The sequence below is a fragment of the Triplophysa rosa genome, unplaced genomic scaffold (assembly GCF_024868665.1).
Source record: "Triplophysa rosa unplaced genomic scaffold, Trosa_1v2 scaffold421, whole genome shotgun sequence".
Lineage (NCBI taxonomy): Eukaryota > Metazoa > Chordata > Actinopteri > Cypriniformes > Nemacheilidae > Triplophysa > Triplophysa rosa.
This window is the reverse complement of record NW_026634427.1, coordinates 61,213-75,951: the sequence shown is the minus strand read 5'-3', so window position 1 is coordinate 75,951 and position 14,739 is coordinate 61,213. Positions and strand designations below refer to the sequence as shown.

The window sequence follows — 14,739 nt, the reverse complement described above, 5'->3', positions numbered from 1 at the left end:
AAAGAACTGATTAAGGATTTGTTTTGTGACCACATGCCTGCTTATGTCCCTCACGCCTTGATGGGCACAGGAGTTCTCTTGTCTACAGACTGAGCACCAGTAGAAGGAGCTGGTGGTTCCTATTTTGATGTATGGCCATCGGGTTGACCACTCCTTCTTAAAGAAACACCTATAGGTGGCTGCTCTACTTAATCCTCTCTTTTTCCCTGTTTCCAGTGGGTTCTCCACTGTCTCCTCTATGGTGTACTCCACAGTCTCTTCCATGGACTCATCCTCTACTGACACCCTAGCTGTCTCCTCCACTGCCTCCTCCACTGCCTCATCTACTGCCTCCACTACTGTCTTCTCCACAGTCTCCTTCTCTGACCTGGCCACCTTTTTAGGGAGCTGATCCTTCAGAGCGAAGCATGAAAGAATGCCCAGTTGCCTCTTCCCTGACATCTTTGAAATAGACAAATGCAATAATTAATACTATGCATTGTCTGGATAAAATATAATGAAATACCCTAGGTTAAAGGTTTGCATAATAATTTGGAATATTTTTAGTTTTTCCTTTCCTTTTCTTTCCTTCTGAATTAGAACTAATACTAAACAAGTGTCAGAATAGCTGCTGAAATTAGCAGGGATTCAACCGGCTAGCTAGGCTAGTTCACATACTCTGGTCAAACTGTTAGCTAACCTACCAGCTGCCTGGACACATATATTCCCCAGCAATGATGAGATGACTTACTGTACTCATAGGATATGGTCTTCTCCCACGTCGATCAGTCTGTAGCCACTTCGGCGAGATGTGAATCAATGTGACAGCTGTGCGCTTCTGTAGCTACTTCAGCGAGCATCTGAATCATTGACGTGTCGAGCAAGCCCGTGAATCACAGAATGTGTCGTTGGAATCAGAATGTAAACATTGTTGTTGCGGGAATATCGAAATCTTACCCGGATACAGCAAATACAGTAATATTTTCTGATTGGCTGTTCGGTAGCTATATTTTTTTAGTTGATTAGCTGGTGCGTGGCAGGGCCTTCTGAATTCTATGGGGAACTCACTTGATTCCTCTAATAGCGGCGCAACTTGGTGGGCATTATCCTGGAAATTTCTCTGCGTGAGAAATACAAGGTGTGGCGTGTAAGCATTGAAATGCGTGAGAGCCCTGGCTCTGACTAATCCCTACTCTAACGATACTATATCAAAACAAAATACAGTGGGTGGCACACGCTCCTAACCTAATGTATTTAACAGAAAACAACATATGTGTAGCAACATGTATGTCACGTGACATGCTTAAACCTAATGTATTTAACAACGAAAACAACCTACGTGTAGCAACATGTATGTCACGTGACATGCTTACCTGTCCACTTCTTTGTAAGGCGAGACATAACACATAGGTTGAATTATCAAACCCAAGAGCACACAAAGTTACTCGGCAAATGACAGTAATCGAGATTCAACAACGAATCAGATATCAATCGTGCATCAAACAAATACTAGCGAGCAGCTAGCAACACAACTCTCAAACCAAAAGCCAACCCAGTCAGCAAATTTCCTTTGGTGCAGATCTGACCCAAATAAACTGCTGACCTGTGGCCCACTTAAGAAAGTGTTCCCCGGCCCAGATCTGGTCCACATCTTCTTAGCCACAACTCAACCAGATCTGTGCCATAATTCCACCAACAGTCAGCCATATAATAAAGAATGATGTGGCCCATATGTGGACCTTATATGTCATTCTTGTTTGGCTGAGTTCAGTATAGGACTGACGGCCCTTGTGTGGGCCACATGTGGCTGATAGACCAAAAGCCAGAATTATCCCAGAATTTAACTTTATTTACACCACAACATTTTTTTATTCAAAATATGCAATAAACACAATCAAACAATATTAAACACAAACACTGATTCTCAAAATGGATTTTTTTATTACAGATTATGCAAAAGCCCAACTACACAAATGTATTCAAAATCATTTACTTTTGTCGTGTTACATGTACTCAAATATCTACAGGTACTCTGTATTCATTTGCAGTGTTGGGAGTAACGCGTTACAAAAGTAATGTATTACCGTAATGTATTACTTTTTGCTGTAACACAGTAGTGTAAGGCATTACTAATCAATTTTCAGTAATATTTTACTCGGTACATGTTCAGTAACGCTTGCGTTACAACAAACTTTTCGCCCGCGAGACATTAACAAATCAAAAATCCTGCAAGTAAGTTCTATTTCCTGTTCGTGAATAGACGCTTGTGGTGTCATTCATCTCCCTCTGGCTGGTGGAACTTTGTATTTTGTATTGTAACGTGGCATGATTTCAGCCTCTGAGCTCGAGGTTCGCTGTAGTCCCTAGCGCCAGTGTTGCTAGAGGAAACACATTTCTCGTCCATTTCCGTGCGTGGCCTCGAGCACACATGGGATCTTTTTTAAAGGGACACTCCACCCAAAAATGAAAATTCTGTTGTGGATTACTCACCCTTTAGTTGTTCCAAACCTGTATACATTTCTTTGTCCGGTTGAACACAAAGATATTTGGTAGAATGTTAGCAACTGAAAATTCTTTGGCATCATTGACTACCATAGCAAAAAAAATTATAACGGTAGTCAAAGGTGACCCAGAATTGTTTGCTTTCCTAAATCCCCCAAAACATCTTTTGAGTTCGACAGAACAAAAATATATACAATACCTAGGAAACCATTCAGATAAGTAAATATAGCAATATAAACGTCTTTTGGCAGTTATTAACTTCGTTTGACACCGGAAAATAATTGGGCTAGTTTTCATTCCCTTTGGGTGGGTTTTGAGGGGTCATTGGGCTGCTTTCAGGAAGCTAGTTAGCAAGATCCCTGTGACCAGCAGCAATGACAAGGTATGCTAACGTTTACATGATGACTAGCTAGAATTCTATATAATCTAGTTCAGTGATGAGATGGGACAATTTTGTATTTAAATACCTTTGAAAAAAATGAAATGTATTTTGTATTTAAATGTGTTTAATCTTAGTATTTTCAAACTAAAATTATTTTTGCCAGTCAACCTCCTTATTAGACTGCATGGATGGGCAGTGTTTCAAATACATCCATTTGAAATACAAAATACTATTATTTTTAATAATTAAGCTTAGTTTTTTTTTTGTATTTATTTTTGTATAGCCTAGTTAATTCAAGAATTCAGCAGTCTAGAGGTTGATTGGCAAAAAGTATTTTGTATTTTGAAAATACAAAAATACAAAGACACTTTGTCATTTTAGAATTACTTCTGTAATTATTTTGGTGAAAGTAACTCAAAAGTAATACCGGAGTCGTGTAACGTATTACAATTCTGAGACAGTAATATTGCAAGGTAAGGGATTACTTTTAAATAACAGTAACAAGTAATCTGTAATGTATTACAGTTTGGAAGTAACTTGCACAACACTGTTCATTTGTAATCCATTTTTTTAAATAATGTGTAACGTTCAAAGAGTCTATCCTGCATTTCTGTACACTAAAACATGTGAAGAGTAAACTAACATTCTAAGAGTAAATACTAGTTACATCACTAATAATGTGATTAAAAATAAACATAATTTACTCCTTTAACAGTTCTCCATTTGGAGGGAAATCCGCCATTTCTAAAGTTATGGCTAAACGAATATGGCTCATATTTGGCCCATATATGTTCAGCCATGCCATAGCTAGGCCAGATGTGACAGATGATTTTCACATGTGGCCCAAATATGCTTGCTATCTGGGAACAGTTCTCTCGACGGAAACGGCGTCACGCTTAACACTGGGAGTACCACGGGATTCAGAAATTCTCCTGCAGCGGCGTCACAGGTTCCTAATCGGAGAAATCAAGAAACACACACACAAACATACATGGGCACGTAACAATTGAACAATTACACAAAAATAAGACTGATAAAAGTGTTTCAGAGAACTGCACAAAAACGGCAACAAAAGCATAAGGTACACACAATACATACACAGTAAAATCGCCAGTGTTAAAAAAAGTCAAATTAACACTCACAGTGTATATATAATCCACACTCTCAAAGTGTGGATTATATAAACACTGTGAGAGTTAATTTGACCCTTTTTAACACTGGCGATTTTGCTGTGTAGTCTACACAAGTCTGCAAGATAATGATTTTATTTTCACGAAAAATGTTATTTTGGTTAAAACTTTACGATAAAAATGTATTTGTTAACAGTTAGTTAATGCATTAGCTACAATGAACATGAACAGCATTTGTTTATCTTAGTGAATTTAAACATTTACCTACTGTATATATTTCATACTATAATCAAATTGTAACAGTTAAAATGACTTAAAGCACGGTGAACAACATGAACAACTGTACATGCATTCAAATGAATAAAAGCTGAAAACTATATTGCTCATTGTTAGCTAATGCATTAACTAAGATGAACAAATACAACTTACAATTGTTGTAAAGTGTTAACCAGAATATTATTATAATATACTGTATATACAGTATATATATATATAATTAATATTCTGCTTGTCTATCAACATTAACCAGAACGTTTCATGAACAATTTCATGAACATATAACCGGCAAGGTACATAGGTTACATACACTATAGGCAAGTATCAGGAGACAGCCTTCTGATGAACAGGTTTGACTACTTTAGTCATATTCGTGAGTATGATGTCTTACACCATATGGTACTATAGGGAATTGTATCACGTTAAAACAGAAGAGGGACCTGCTCAAACAGATACAACATTGGAAGCACACAATTCTCTGTTGACCACGGAGGAGGACATTTTGAGGAATGTAGGAAAACAAATAGTAGATCATAGGCAAACATAAGGTTTATTGTTGCTGTACTGTCACGCTCTAACAAAATGAATAATGTTGAATTTTCCGAACAAAGGAACATGTATACAAGTAGAAAATATACCATTACATTTTATTTTGCTTACAAATACCAGAAACAACATTTTAGTGCTCAAACTAACAATATAGAATTCCTCATGACTTTCCCGATTCTAGTCCCCTTCATGAATGTATGAGCAACACTACACACAACTGTAGTTTAGGTCCTAAACCTCAGATTGTATTAGTTACGTATATAAATATACACATTATAGTCAGTTCGCCCGATGTAAAGCATGCCCCTTTTGCTTCACCACAACGAGGAGAAATTAAACTGAACACGGAGGAGATATTTCATGCGTGTCTGAGCAGGGTTATAAACGATGTATTCATTATACATGAGCGAGTAGCCTCCTTTCTGACCCACCCCGGTCATTCCACCAGGCCCCATGGGTACCGTCGCACCATCCCTAAGAGACAAAAAGAGAAAAATCACAAGAGTTTTCACAGTTCTTTAGTACAGCACCTGATTCAATTATCAATGAAATCTAAATGCACACTCACAGTGTAACATGGTTGTTTGGGTTGGGTGCAGTCTGTCCCAGGCCTTTTGTACTGTGTTTCCCAGAAAGCAGTTGGTCAGCGTTGTAATTTGCATCCAAAAGCTCATTACTGTCCCCAAGGGCAACCTGTGTGGAGTTGAGACGAACTGGCATGTGAGCAATAAAAATCTTCTGATGTTTAGAAATGTGTCGAAAATAAACTGAAGTAGAAAAACTAACCTCACTCAGCAACAGAAGTCCCTGGTTGTTCTTCTGATTGGCAAAGCAGTAATTGGCACTTTTTGATGACATGTCTGCAAAGTAGATCCCCTTACCGAACTACTCAGACAGAGAGGTTAAAAGATGTATTTGTTAAATATCGACTGCTCGTGTCACTGTATTGTATTTCGTATTGGTTTTGCACTCCGTCTACACCGAACGCAAGTAATATAGCATTAACCCTCATATGGTCCTCGTTTCCTGTTTACACAACTGGTATTTGGGGTCAGTATGACAGTAGGTTTTTTTTGTTTCATTTACAAATGAAAATGTATTTTTTCGCATTTCCCTTTCATTTTCAATTGGGGTCATATTGACCCCAAATACCAGATTTATGTTTTTTTTTTTTTACATACCTTCAAAACAATCGAATCAAGCCCAGTTTTTATATGTGAATATAGATAGGACATGTAGAAAAGTCACAAAATCTTATTCCACTGAGATGAAGGGAACCTTTTTTTAACTAGGGAAAACTTGACTGGGGTCATATTGACCCCAATGAGAGGTTGAGGGTTAATTCATTGACAGAAAAATTGTGAACCAATAGATACACAATTAGCTATAAGCGTTTTGTATTGTTGACGAGTTTATCAGGAGTTAAGTGAGCAACAGGAAAACAATGTTTGACCTTTTTAATGGGATGATCATAAGTGTGATACAGTGTGTATGATGTTCTCTTCTCACCATGTATCCAGTTATAGGAGCCTCCGGTGGGGCCACTCGCAGCCCTTGACTCAAAATCCCCACCCAGTTAGACAGACGAGAGCCATGCCACAACAGCATCCTAGAGTTAAATAAATAATAGACCATAAAAAATACATGAAATGGAAGTGGACAAAGTGTAAGTGGTAAAAGTATCAAACATGAGAAGTCTGGTTTAGTACCTGTTGTCCAGCTGAGAATGGAAGTCGTCTTTCTCGCCCTCTCTCTCCACGGCAAAGACGTCCAGGATGGTCATTGTGTAGTCAGTGTGTGTTCGTGCATGAGTGGACTGTAGATACTTCTCGATGACCTTCACACAGACAGAAAGTGATATTGAGCTCAGGACAACAGAGACAAACACGGCCGTGTGTCCACCAAGTGTTTCAACACGGCCTGTGATTTTTCAACTCTCAACGACCGAAACAAAACGCAGAGCATCATCGCCGAACATTAAAGTCCCAGTGAAACAAAAAATGACAGTTCTTATTTTTTCATGAAATATTGCAGCGTTTCTAGTAAAGAGCTTATCAATGTGGGTCATTTTCTTTTTCAAATTCATGTACCCTCATAATCTTCAGTTAAAATCTGAAAATGCACTTCAACCTTGAAATGACTATCCGTCTCAAATGACGCAAATTAGACGGCTTGGGCGGAGCATCCGTTAACTCCTCCCCCTTCAACTGTCAGTCTGCTGCCAGTTTCATTTCAAAACAGCTGTTTTCATACAGCCAATCAATTCGCAGTGAAAAACGCAAGCCACGCCCACTAATTTCCTTTGAAATTCCTTTTCACTCGGAAATGTGTCAGAATACCGAAGTAAACGATCGCAATTTACGGTTCACGGGGACTTTAAGAGCGTGCCGCTTCGATTGCATACAATTGACGAAATTTGGTGGCCTTAGTAAAAAACACGTTCAGTGGACACATGGCCTAAATGTGAACATCCCAACAGAAATGAAAGAAAAGAAAAAAGCGCATTAAGTGTGTGGTTTACAACTAATATTTAGTTAAGATTAAGTATTACGCACCTTATAGTCATTGCTGTCAGAATCCAGCGGCTCCAGTTGACACTTCAGAGAGTGATACTGTCTGTCCAAAGGATGCTCGTCACTCTGAATGCTCGACTGAACCATTTTCACAGCGATCTGAATGTCACTTAGAGCCTCCAGCAAAGCGATCTTCTCCTTGAGCACTTCTTCTGAACCTATGATGGGCGGTGTACGCAACCTAAAATCAACATCAGCTGTTCAGAACATCCAATAACTTCACATTATATGCCAAATGAAATGCAACCACTAAATCATTAAATTGTAGGTGTTATTACCCGAAGTCATGTGGGATACGGGTGTAAAACTCATTGCATGCGTCCAGTAGTTGTTTATTTCTGCCCTTCTTCTTTAAACACTCCTCAATCTTCTTCAGAGAGGCATAACCGGCTCGAATTTGCTCTGATGTCAGTTTCCCTTTAAGATAAATGAACTCTATCAATATTGTTTTTATTCATTTCATTTCATTTGCAATGCTTTTGTTGTTTGGTTAAAACACGTCCATCATTACAAATAACGCTCAATATACTCCAGTCTGGAAAACCAAATGCACACACTCACCGAGCGGTGCTTTTTTGATGTCAAACTTCATCTCCAGCACACACTCTTCCATAGCTTTCAGGTCACATATCAACTCAAGGAGAGACTGAACCTTGCTGTTTAACTGACAAGGTTTGTCTGAAGGAGGAGGGGGTATCTTGTCCTCCTGCTGAGAAAAACATGAGAATGAAACAAATGTTTGTGTGATATTGGGAGCAAAAAAGGCAGCGTCTTCTTACTTTGTCCTCAGCGTTGTAGTCTACAAACACCATGTCGTATTTTCCTGCAACTTTCTCGAAATGTGCGCGATGTTCCCACTCGTTCTTGGTCTTGTCAAAGAACCTGCATAATATGCATATAACACAACATAAAAGCACCGTTTACAATCACATATCAACTCTTGATTCATATGGTTTACATATTTTTGAATAACGGTAAACTCGTCAAATGTATTGAATGACCCGAGTGGGTCATTCTCGGGTCATCAACTATAGGTTGATTTTTTCACCCTGTTTTTTTAATGAAAGAACTTATAAGTCAACACACATATGTTTCATAGCTCACATCTTCAATTTCAAACATTTTCACATGCATTCAGTTTTTTGATTTTTTCAATCTAACGTACATGAGTTAAGAATCAACAGACTGAAATACAGCTGAGAGATCTTACTTTTTTTTGAAGGTGTCTTTGGCCTGAGCCAGATTCCCCCCACAGCTAACCAAGCTGTTCTGTCCAACTTTACCCACTGAACACACAAACAACATAAATGAGGATAGAGATCAAGACTAAGCTCCCGATGTCGTTCAAGAAACATAAAATCCCAGTTTGTCATACCTCGCCCCCACCTCATCCACACGCTGTAAACCTTGGCGCTGTCGTCCTGAAGGAGCTGGATCAGGTAATATTTATTGTTGTTGAACTGAAGATAAGTCTGTAAATTGATAGCAAAAAAGAAGTCAGACATGGGTCACGCGCGGGACATTTTTTCGTGTGGTTAAGATATTTGTTCTCAAGATCCACCTGATTCAGCATAACGTCGTACACATCTTTTCCCTCACTGTAGACGTGGGCCTGAAAATGACCGATGGAAAGAAATATAATCAGAAACAATGTGTGTTTGTGCAGAAGAACAGAAAGAGTTTTTATGTGTTCGATTTCGCAGAATTGTGTAACACATTTATGGTACCTTTCCAATTTTAGCTTTGCATTCTGGGTCAACAGGAGCTTTTCCCTTCATAACCACCGTCTTCACAACCTCTGCTTAAACACAAGGGTAACAACAACTGGGGTAAAAACACATTTCAAGTCAACATATAATGCAATCCTTCTGTGTGTCGGCACAAGCTTATTGAGCATCACCTTCATTCTCCTCTTTGGCAACGGGCTTGGCTTTGTTCGCCCTCTGACTCCTCCCCTCATTGCGTCTCTTCTTGGCAACCGGCAGCTCTTCTTCCTCCTCTTTCTCTTCTTTAATCTGATCGACACCTGCGCCTCCATTATTCTCATTCAAAACGCTCTCTTCATTCTGATCCTCTGCGACGCGACAAATCACCTGGGTTTAGTGTCTCTACACATGCATCATCAGATACTACAAATACTGAATTAACTCTGAGTACCTGACTTCACTTTTTGAAGGCGTATTTTTCGTTTATACTTCGTGACACTGTTGATCTGAACCATTTTCACAAGATCCACCTCATAGCCAGACCCGAGCGCCAGGGACAATGACTTTTCACCAGCCTGCTTGGCTGTATCCAGCTGGGCACAGATGTCTGGAGTGTACGGTTCCCACTCGCCATCGTCTCCCTTCCACTGCCACACTGAAAAATAATAGAAACCATATTTAGATTGACTCTGTGTTTTGATCCTTATTAAAGGACATTGTGTCACACACATACATCTTTAAAGCAACTGATCTATGTGATGCTGTCTAGTTTTAGTGCATGTCTAACAAACAAAAATGTAAAACTACACATAACTTAAAAATGTGATTACAGATCAAGTGTTGGGTTGTTTTGGTGTAATGTGATGTATTTACCTGTCTTTTCAACAGGAGTTTCACTGCCTGAATTCGTCACAGATTTGTTTCGGGAACTTCTCGTTCGTCTCATGCTTCAAAACACTTATATATATATTTATTAAGTGATGTAATAAATATAACTTAGGTAAGGCCCAACGATAGTTATTAATAGAGAAGCTTATTGCTAAATACAGTATGACTGTAACTTAACTAACGTTACTTCCTCGTTCTCCACAGGACACGGGCTCATTTTACTGCGTCAAACAGCAAATACAGACAATATAGGCCGTGCTTTTCTTTTACAAAAACTAAAGTCAACCCTCGCGAGCAATATATTTAATATTTCAATCGATACTAACCTGAGATGAAACCCCTTCGCTTTGTTTTGAATGGCGCCAAAAGTACTATGACAACGCGGAACTGTTGTGTCGGAACGAAATCATCTCCGCTTGTTTCCAGACGGATTTGTTTTGAAGCCGCTTTCTCGACGACCACATGAACACGCGATCGTTCAAGTGATCTCGCTTCGACCTCTCTCATGTATTTATTTCACACACAAAACGTTGTTTATTTAACGCAAATAAAATGTTTGTACTTTGCAGCCGAGTGTATGCTAAATGTTCAAGATGCCACGTCTCCGTATGTTGGAAAGAAGCGCGACGGGTGAGTACTTTCCCCTCATACACCCTAAATCAAAAAGCGGAGGGAGAGTAGTCTGAATTGGGTTCTAGCACCTTATGCTAGCTCACACATCGCACTCGTTGCGCCAGCCGCGAGTGTTTCCAAGTCTGCGCGGATCGCATCAGTTGATGTGCTGAATTCTGCGCGAGCATCAACGTCTCGTGCGAGGACACCGCGCTGTGACCCACGTTTCTGTGCGCTCGCTCATCTGGTCAGATGATGTCCTGTGAGGACAGCGATTGGCTCCTGTCTCAGACCTTCCCCGAGGTGATTGGTCGAGTGATGAACACTCAGCTCGTGACCTCTACAGTGAGCTTCCCTCCGCTCGAGATTGAGGCGTTTAGCGCCTCGTTTATATACCGCGCGAGCGTGACTACTTTTTCGAGCGGTGGTGACGAGGAAGAACGTAACATGTCCATATTTGTAACCTTGTTCTTTTTGCCAGACCAGTTTGCATTAATAACTCTGTATTTATGTTGGACGAATAAGTTGTTTTGAAAAAATTTAATTAATTTGTTTGAACTCCAAGAACAAGAATGTGGGAATATGTTAATTGCTGTGCAGTGATTAGTCAAACTCCTTTTTTTATTTCGTAACTCCTCCCATTCAACCATCAGTCATGTCATATGAATCCTGTTGAAGAAAATCAAATCCCTTCATTTTGGTTTTTAATTCAATAACATACTTTACAATTTCCCCATTTTAAAAATAGATCATTTGTTGCATACACCATCATGTTGACTTTAATCATTTTCGCATTTACATTCTTGTCTGTTTTTAGCGTCAGAGTACCGCAGAGCCTCTTGTCCAGGCAAACTTCTTGAAAGGTTCTCCTCATAGAAAGCACCCGGGTGTGACGAGCCTCAAAACAGTGCGTCTGCCCGAACCGCTGCAGGAAGCGGCGCTCTCCGTCTTACGAAGTCAGCTTTGTTTGTGTTCACCAGTTCAAAAAGTACATACTCATGTCTCACTTGACTAACTGCGAATGGAAATGCTGATTTTAGGGGCAGAGGTTAAAGGTCTGACTGAAAGGGCACGAAAACTGTCAAACTTCCTTTGGAGCAGGAAGCGGGCAATAGAACCCTCACAACTCCGGGAGAAAGCCCGCCTTCTTGAGAGGAAATGTCTGGATGAAGAGAGGGATAGCCATAAAGGTGGGTTCTATATGATGAAGATGATTATGACGGACAGACGGTAATGTGGACATTGGTTTAATGTGGATTGAAGACTATAATCAAACCAGCGAAGAAATGTTATTTTCAGATGTTGGTGACCGTGAACTAGAGGCTCGAATTCAAAAGAAAGTTTTATCAGAACTGAGACGAACAACATACCACAGGACTGTCCTCAGGTATAGTTTCTATGGAATGCTTTGCAGAAGTAACGTTTGGTTTTGCATTACAAGCATGTGTTTACCTTTCAAGGTATGATAAAGAGCTTGGCTTGCTGTACGTGGCTGCTAGACTCGCTGGTGGTTATGCTGCTGTCATCAGAGCATTAAATGAGGTATCGTTCGCACATTAAGTGTGTTTTTAAGGATATTTGGTGAACACCCTCTCTAATGTGTCTATATGTCACTGATGTATCTTCTAGATAAAGACGAGAGATCCTTTGTTTGTACCGTCTTCTCTCCTGGACTTTGGATCAGGACTTGGTTCAGGTGTTTGGTGAGTAACATATAACAGCATCATTCTGTCATGAACATCTTTGTATTTTAAAGTGAGAGAAACTCCAAGTGGCTTAGTCATATATAAAGTGTATAAAATCATTTTCTTTCGCACAGTTGGCTATGTTGAATGTTTTCTTCTTTCATTCAGGGCGTCACACTCACTCTGGGGAGACCGTTTGAAGGAGTATGTGTGCGTGGACAGCTCTGGAGACATGAACGCATTAGCAGAACAGCTGCTAGGAGGTCATTTCCAATGATTTAAACATCTGGCACAATCATGTATAGACCAAACTGTGTTTCATGAGGCTTGTTTCTACCAAACAGGTGGTGAGGAAATGGATAATCCAGTGATCAAACAAGTATATTTCCGTCAGTTCCTCCCAGTTTCTCCGAAGGTATCTTTATGTGCTATACTAGATGTTTACATGTAGCCCACATAGTGCACTGCTTCTCACAACAGAATATAATGAATGATTCTCACTTCCACAGGTCCAGTTTGATCTTGTGCTGGCTGCTTTCTCTTTGTCAGAACTAGCAACGCTGAACGAGCGACTGAATGCTATTTACACTCTCTGGAGAAAAACCAACGCCTACCTTGTGAGTTATGACGCTTGAGTTGGAGCAGAACATTAAACTCGGTTCTTGATGATATTGTGAGATTGAATTATTGTTTCTAAATGCCGTTCTTGATACTTCGTACAGGTACTTGTGGAGAATGGAACCAAAGATGGTCATCAAATTCTTATGGAGGCCAGAAATGCTATACTGAAGGTATGCTAGTGATTTCGTTACTTTTCTATACTTTTCTAAGTGTTTCACTTTCATTTTTGAACTCATGATATAACTTCTGCATTCTTTGGAAATAGAAGTATGATGTGATTTGTCATTTACCGATTCTTTGTAGCAAAAGCAGTCTCATTCCCTGTTTAGGAAACTAACAGAAGGATATTCTCTTTCATTCTGTGTAACTGTAGGGAGATGAGGAGGTTATACATGACATGAGGAGACCAGCTGTATTTGCCCCGGTGCGTCTCTAAACCCATCCTTAGTATCCGTATCACAGTGTGATGTATTGTTATGCAGTTGGTTATATTTACATTATTTTCAGGTCGGTTTCATTTTGTCGTTCGTCTTTGTTTTGTACAGTGCACCCATGAGCTGACTTGCCCCAAGTTGATCAAGCAACCTGTAGTTCCCTGTAACTTCATCCAGTTCTGCTATTCTCTGCCTTTATCCAGGGTGAGTCAACTACAAGGCACTTTTCCATCGAATTTGTTTACTTTGTGCATTACAAAATCCATCCAGATTAACTACAATTCCTAACAAAAAAAAAAATTAAAAAAAAAAAATAAAAAAAATAATTTAAAAAAAAAAAAACAAGAAAGTATACTCTGTAATGGATTTTTGTAATATAGTAAAATACTGTGAAACACGATTATGAGTAAAACACAACCTTTCTCCAGTGTACTTTCTGTCTTCTTTTTTATCTGCTCTCCAGAATTTAAAAGTATGTATACATTTTTTGTTCTGATGAACACAGGGAAAGATATTTGGAAGAATGCTCGTTACCAAACAGTACTTGACCACCATTGACTAACATATTAGGAAAAATTACTTTGTCATTTTTTTGTTCCGTTGAACACAAAAGAAGATATTTTGAAGAATGTAGGAAAGCAAACAGCACTTTTGACTACCATTGTATTATTTCCTACTATGGTAGTCAATGGTGGCCAATTGTTTGGTTACAAGCATTCTTCCAAATATCTTTCTCTGTGTTCATCAAAACAAATACATTTACACAGATTTGGATTAATAATTCAGATTTGTAATAATATTGATTTGAAATAAATATATGATCACATTTGATTGAGATGTTGAGCAAGATTACTGCCTAACTTTTCACAACTAAGGCAAGAAATCTAGTGATATTTCTCTCTCATCCTTTCTCTATTGATCAAACTTCACAGAGCCAAGAAAGACAGCAGGAGAAGTTCAGTTACCTCATCATATCCAGATCAAATGAAGAGCAGACTCTGCAGAATGAGGGGTTTGATATGGGCAGACTCACGGCACAAGTCCGCCGTAGACCCAGACATGTTCAGTGTCAGCTCTGTTGCTCTGATGAAGAACTCAAACACGTGGCTGTAACAGCCCGTCATCATGGAAAGTATGAAACACTTTCATTTCACCAATCTCTCTGATTGCATTGTCAGTGAATGTAGATTTCCTCCAGCTGTATGATCTCTAATAGATTCCACTATTTTATCTGTTTTGATTTTCTTGTCCTGTCTTACAGAGACGTGTACAGATGCGCCCGAAACAGTGACTGGGGAGATCTGTTGCCAATGTTTCATGAGGATGACGACACTCAAATTAATGAGAATCTATGAAGTTCATCTATTAATGCTGTATTATTATCATTTCTATTTACCAGTTA

At 39.3% G+C, this 14,739-nt stretch overlaps 2 protein-coding genes across 5 annotated transcripts; one reads left to right on the top strand and one right to left on the bottom strand.

Moving 5' to 3' along the window:
* Positions 1 to 4,496: 4,496 nt before the first annotated feature.
* Positions 4,497 to 11,279, bottom strand: parp2 (poly (ADP-ribose) polymerase 2). 4 transcript variants are annotated; one of them, XM_057328256.1, is made up of 17 exons: positions 10,312 to 11,265; positions 9,971 to 10,054; positions 9,549 to 9,752; positions 9,292 to 9,465; positions 9,119 to 9,192; positions 8,953 to 9,003; positions 8,767 to 8,863; positions 8,602 to 8,677; positions 8,171 to 8,273; positions 7,953 to 8,100; positions 7,670 to 7,808; positions 7,374 to 7,572; positions 6,528 to 6,655; positions 6,328 to 6,427; positions 5,605 to 5,703; positions 5,387 to 5,511; positions 4,498 to 5,292 (listed from the first exon to the last, which is right to left on the bottom strand). In XM_057328256.1, the coding sequence occupies exons 2-17, from the start codon at positions 10,041 to 10,043 to the stop codon at positions 5,133 to 5,135; spliced, it is 1,950 nt and encodes a 649-aa protein (XP_057184239.1). In that variant the 5' UTR covers positions 10,044 to 10,054; positions 10,312 to 11,265; the 3' UTR covers positions 4,498 to 5,132. The 4 variants fall into 4 exon arrangements, with proteins under 4 accessions (XP_057184241.1, XP_057184239.1, XP_057184238.1 ...); XM_057328258.1 differs by having other exon boundaries at positions 4,497 to 5,292; positions 7,953 to 8,097; positions 9,971 to 11,279; XM_057328255.1 differs by having other exon boundaries at positions 9,971 to 11,264.
* On the top strand, positions 10,853 to 14,692 carry LOC130550757 (methyltransferase-like protein 17, mitochondrial). The gene is made up of 13 exons (XM_057328259.1): positions 10,853 to 10,942; positions 11,415 to 11,553; positions 11,638 to 11,827; positions 12,058 to 12,139; positions 12,227 to 12,300; positions 12,451 to 12,545; positions 12,627 to 12,697; positions 12,792 to 12,899; positions 13,005 to 13,073; positions 13,277 to 13,327; positions 13,449 to 13,541; positions 14,270 to 14,469; positions 14,599 to 14,692. The coding sequence occupies exons 1-13, from the start codon at positions 10,853 to 10,855 to the stop codon at positions 14,690 to 14,692; spliced, it is 1,356 nt and encodes a 451-aa protein (XP_057184242.1).
* The last annotated feature ends 47 nt before the right edge of the window (positions 14,693 to 14,739 follow it).

Excerpts from the sequence above, each read along its gene's own strand:
- parp2 (XM_057328256.1), bottom strand. The coding sequence starts at position 10,043 with ATGAGACGAACGAGAAGTTCCCGAAACAAATCTGTGACGAATTCAGGC. Across the intron at positions 9,753-9,970 it reads AACTCCTGTTGAAAAGACAG|TGTGGCAGTGGAAGGGAGAC; the intron begins GTAAATACATCA and ends ATTATTTTTCAG. Across the intron at positions 8,864-8,952 it reads ACGACGTTATGCTGAATCAG|ACTTATCTTCAGTTCAACAA; the intron begins GTGGATCTTGAG and ends ATCAATTTACAG.
- LOC130550757 (XM_057328259.1), top strand. The coding sequence starts at position 10,853 with ATGTCCTGTGAGGACAGCGATTGGCTCCTGTCTCAGACCTTCCCCGAG. Across the intron at positions 11,554-11,637 it reads GGCGCTCTCCGTCTTACGAA|GGGCAGAGGTTAAAGGTCTG; the intron begins GTCAGCTTTGTT and ends TGCTGATTTTAG. Across the intron at positions 14,470-14,598 it reads ACAGCCCGTCATCATGGAAA|AGACGTGTACAGATGCGCCC; the intron begins GTATGAAACACT and ends CCTGTCTTACAG.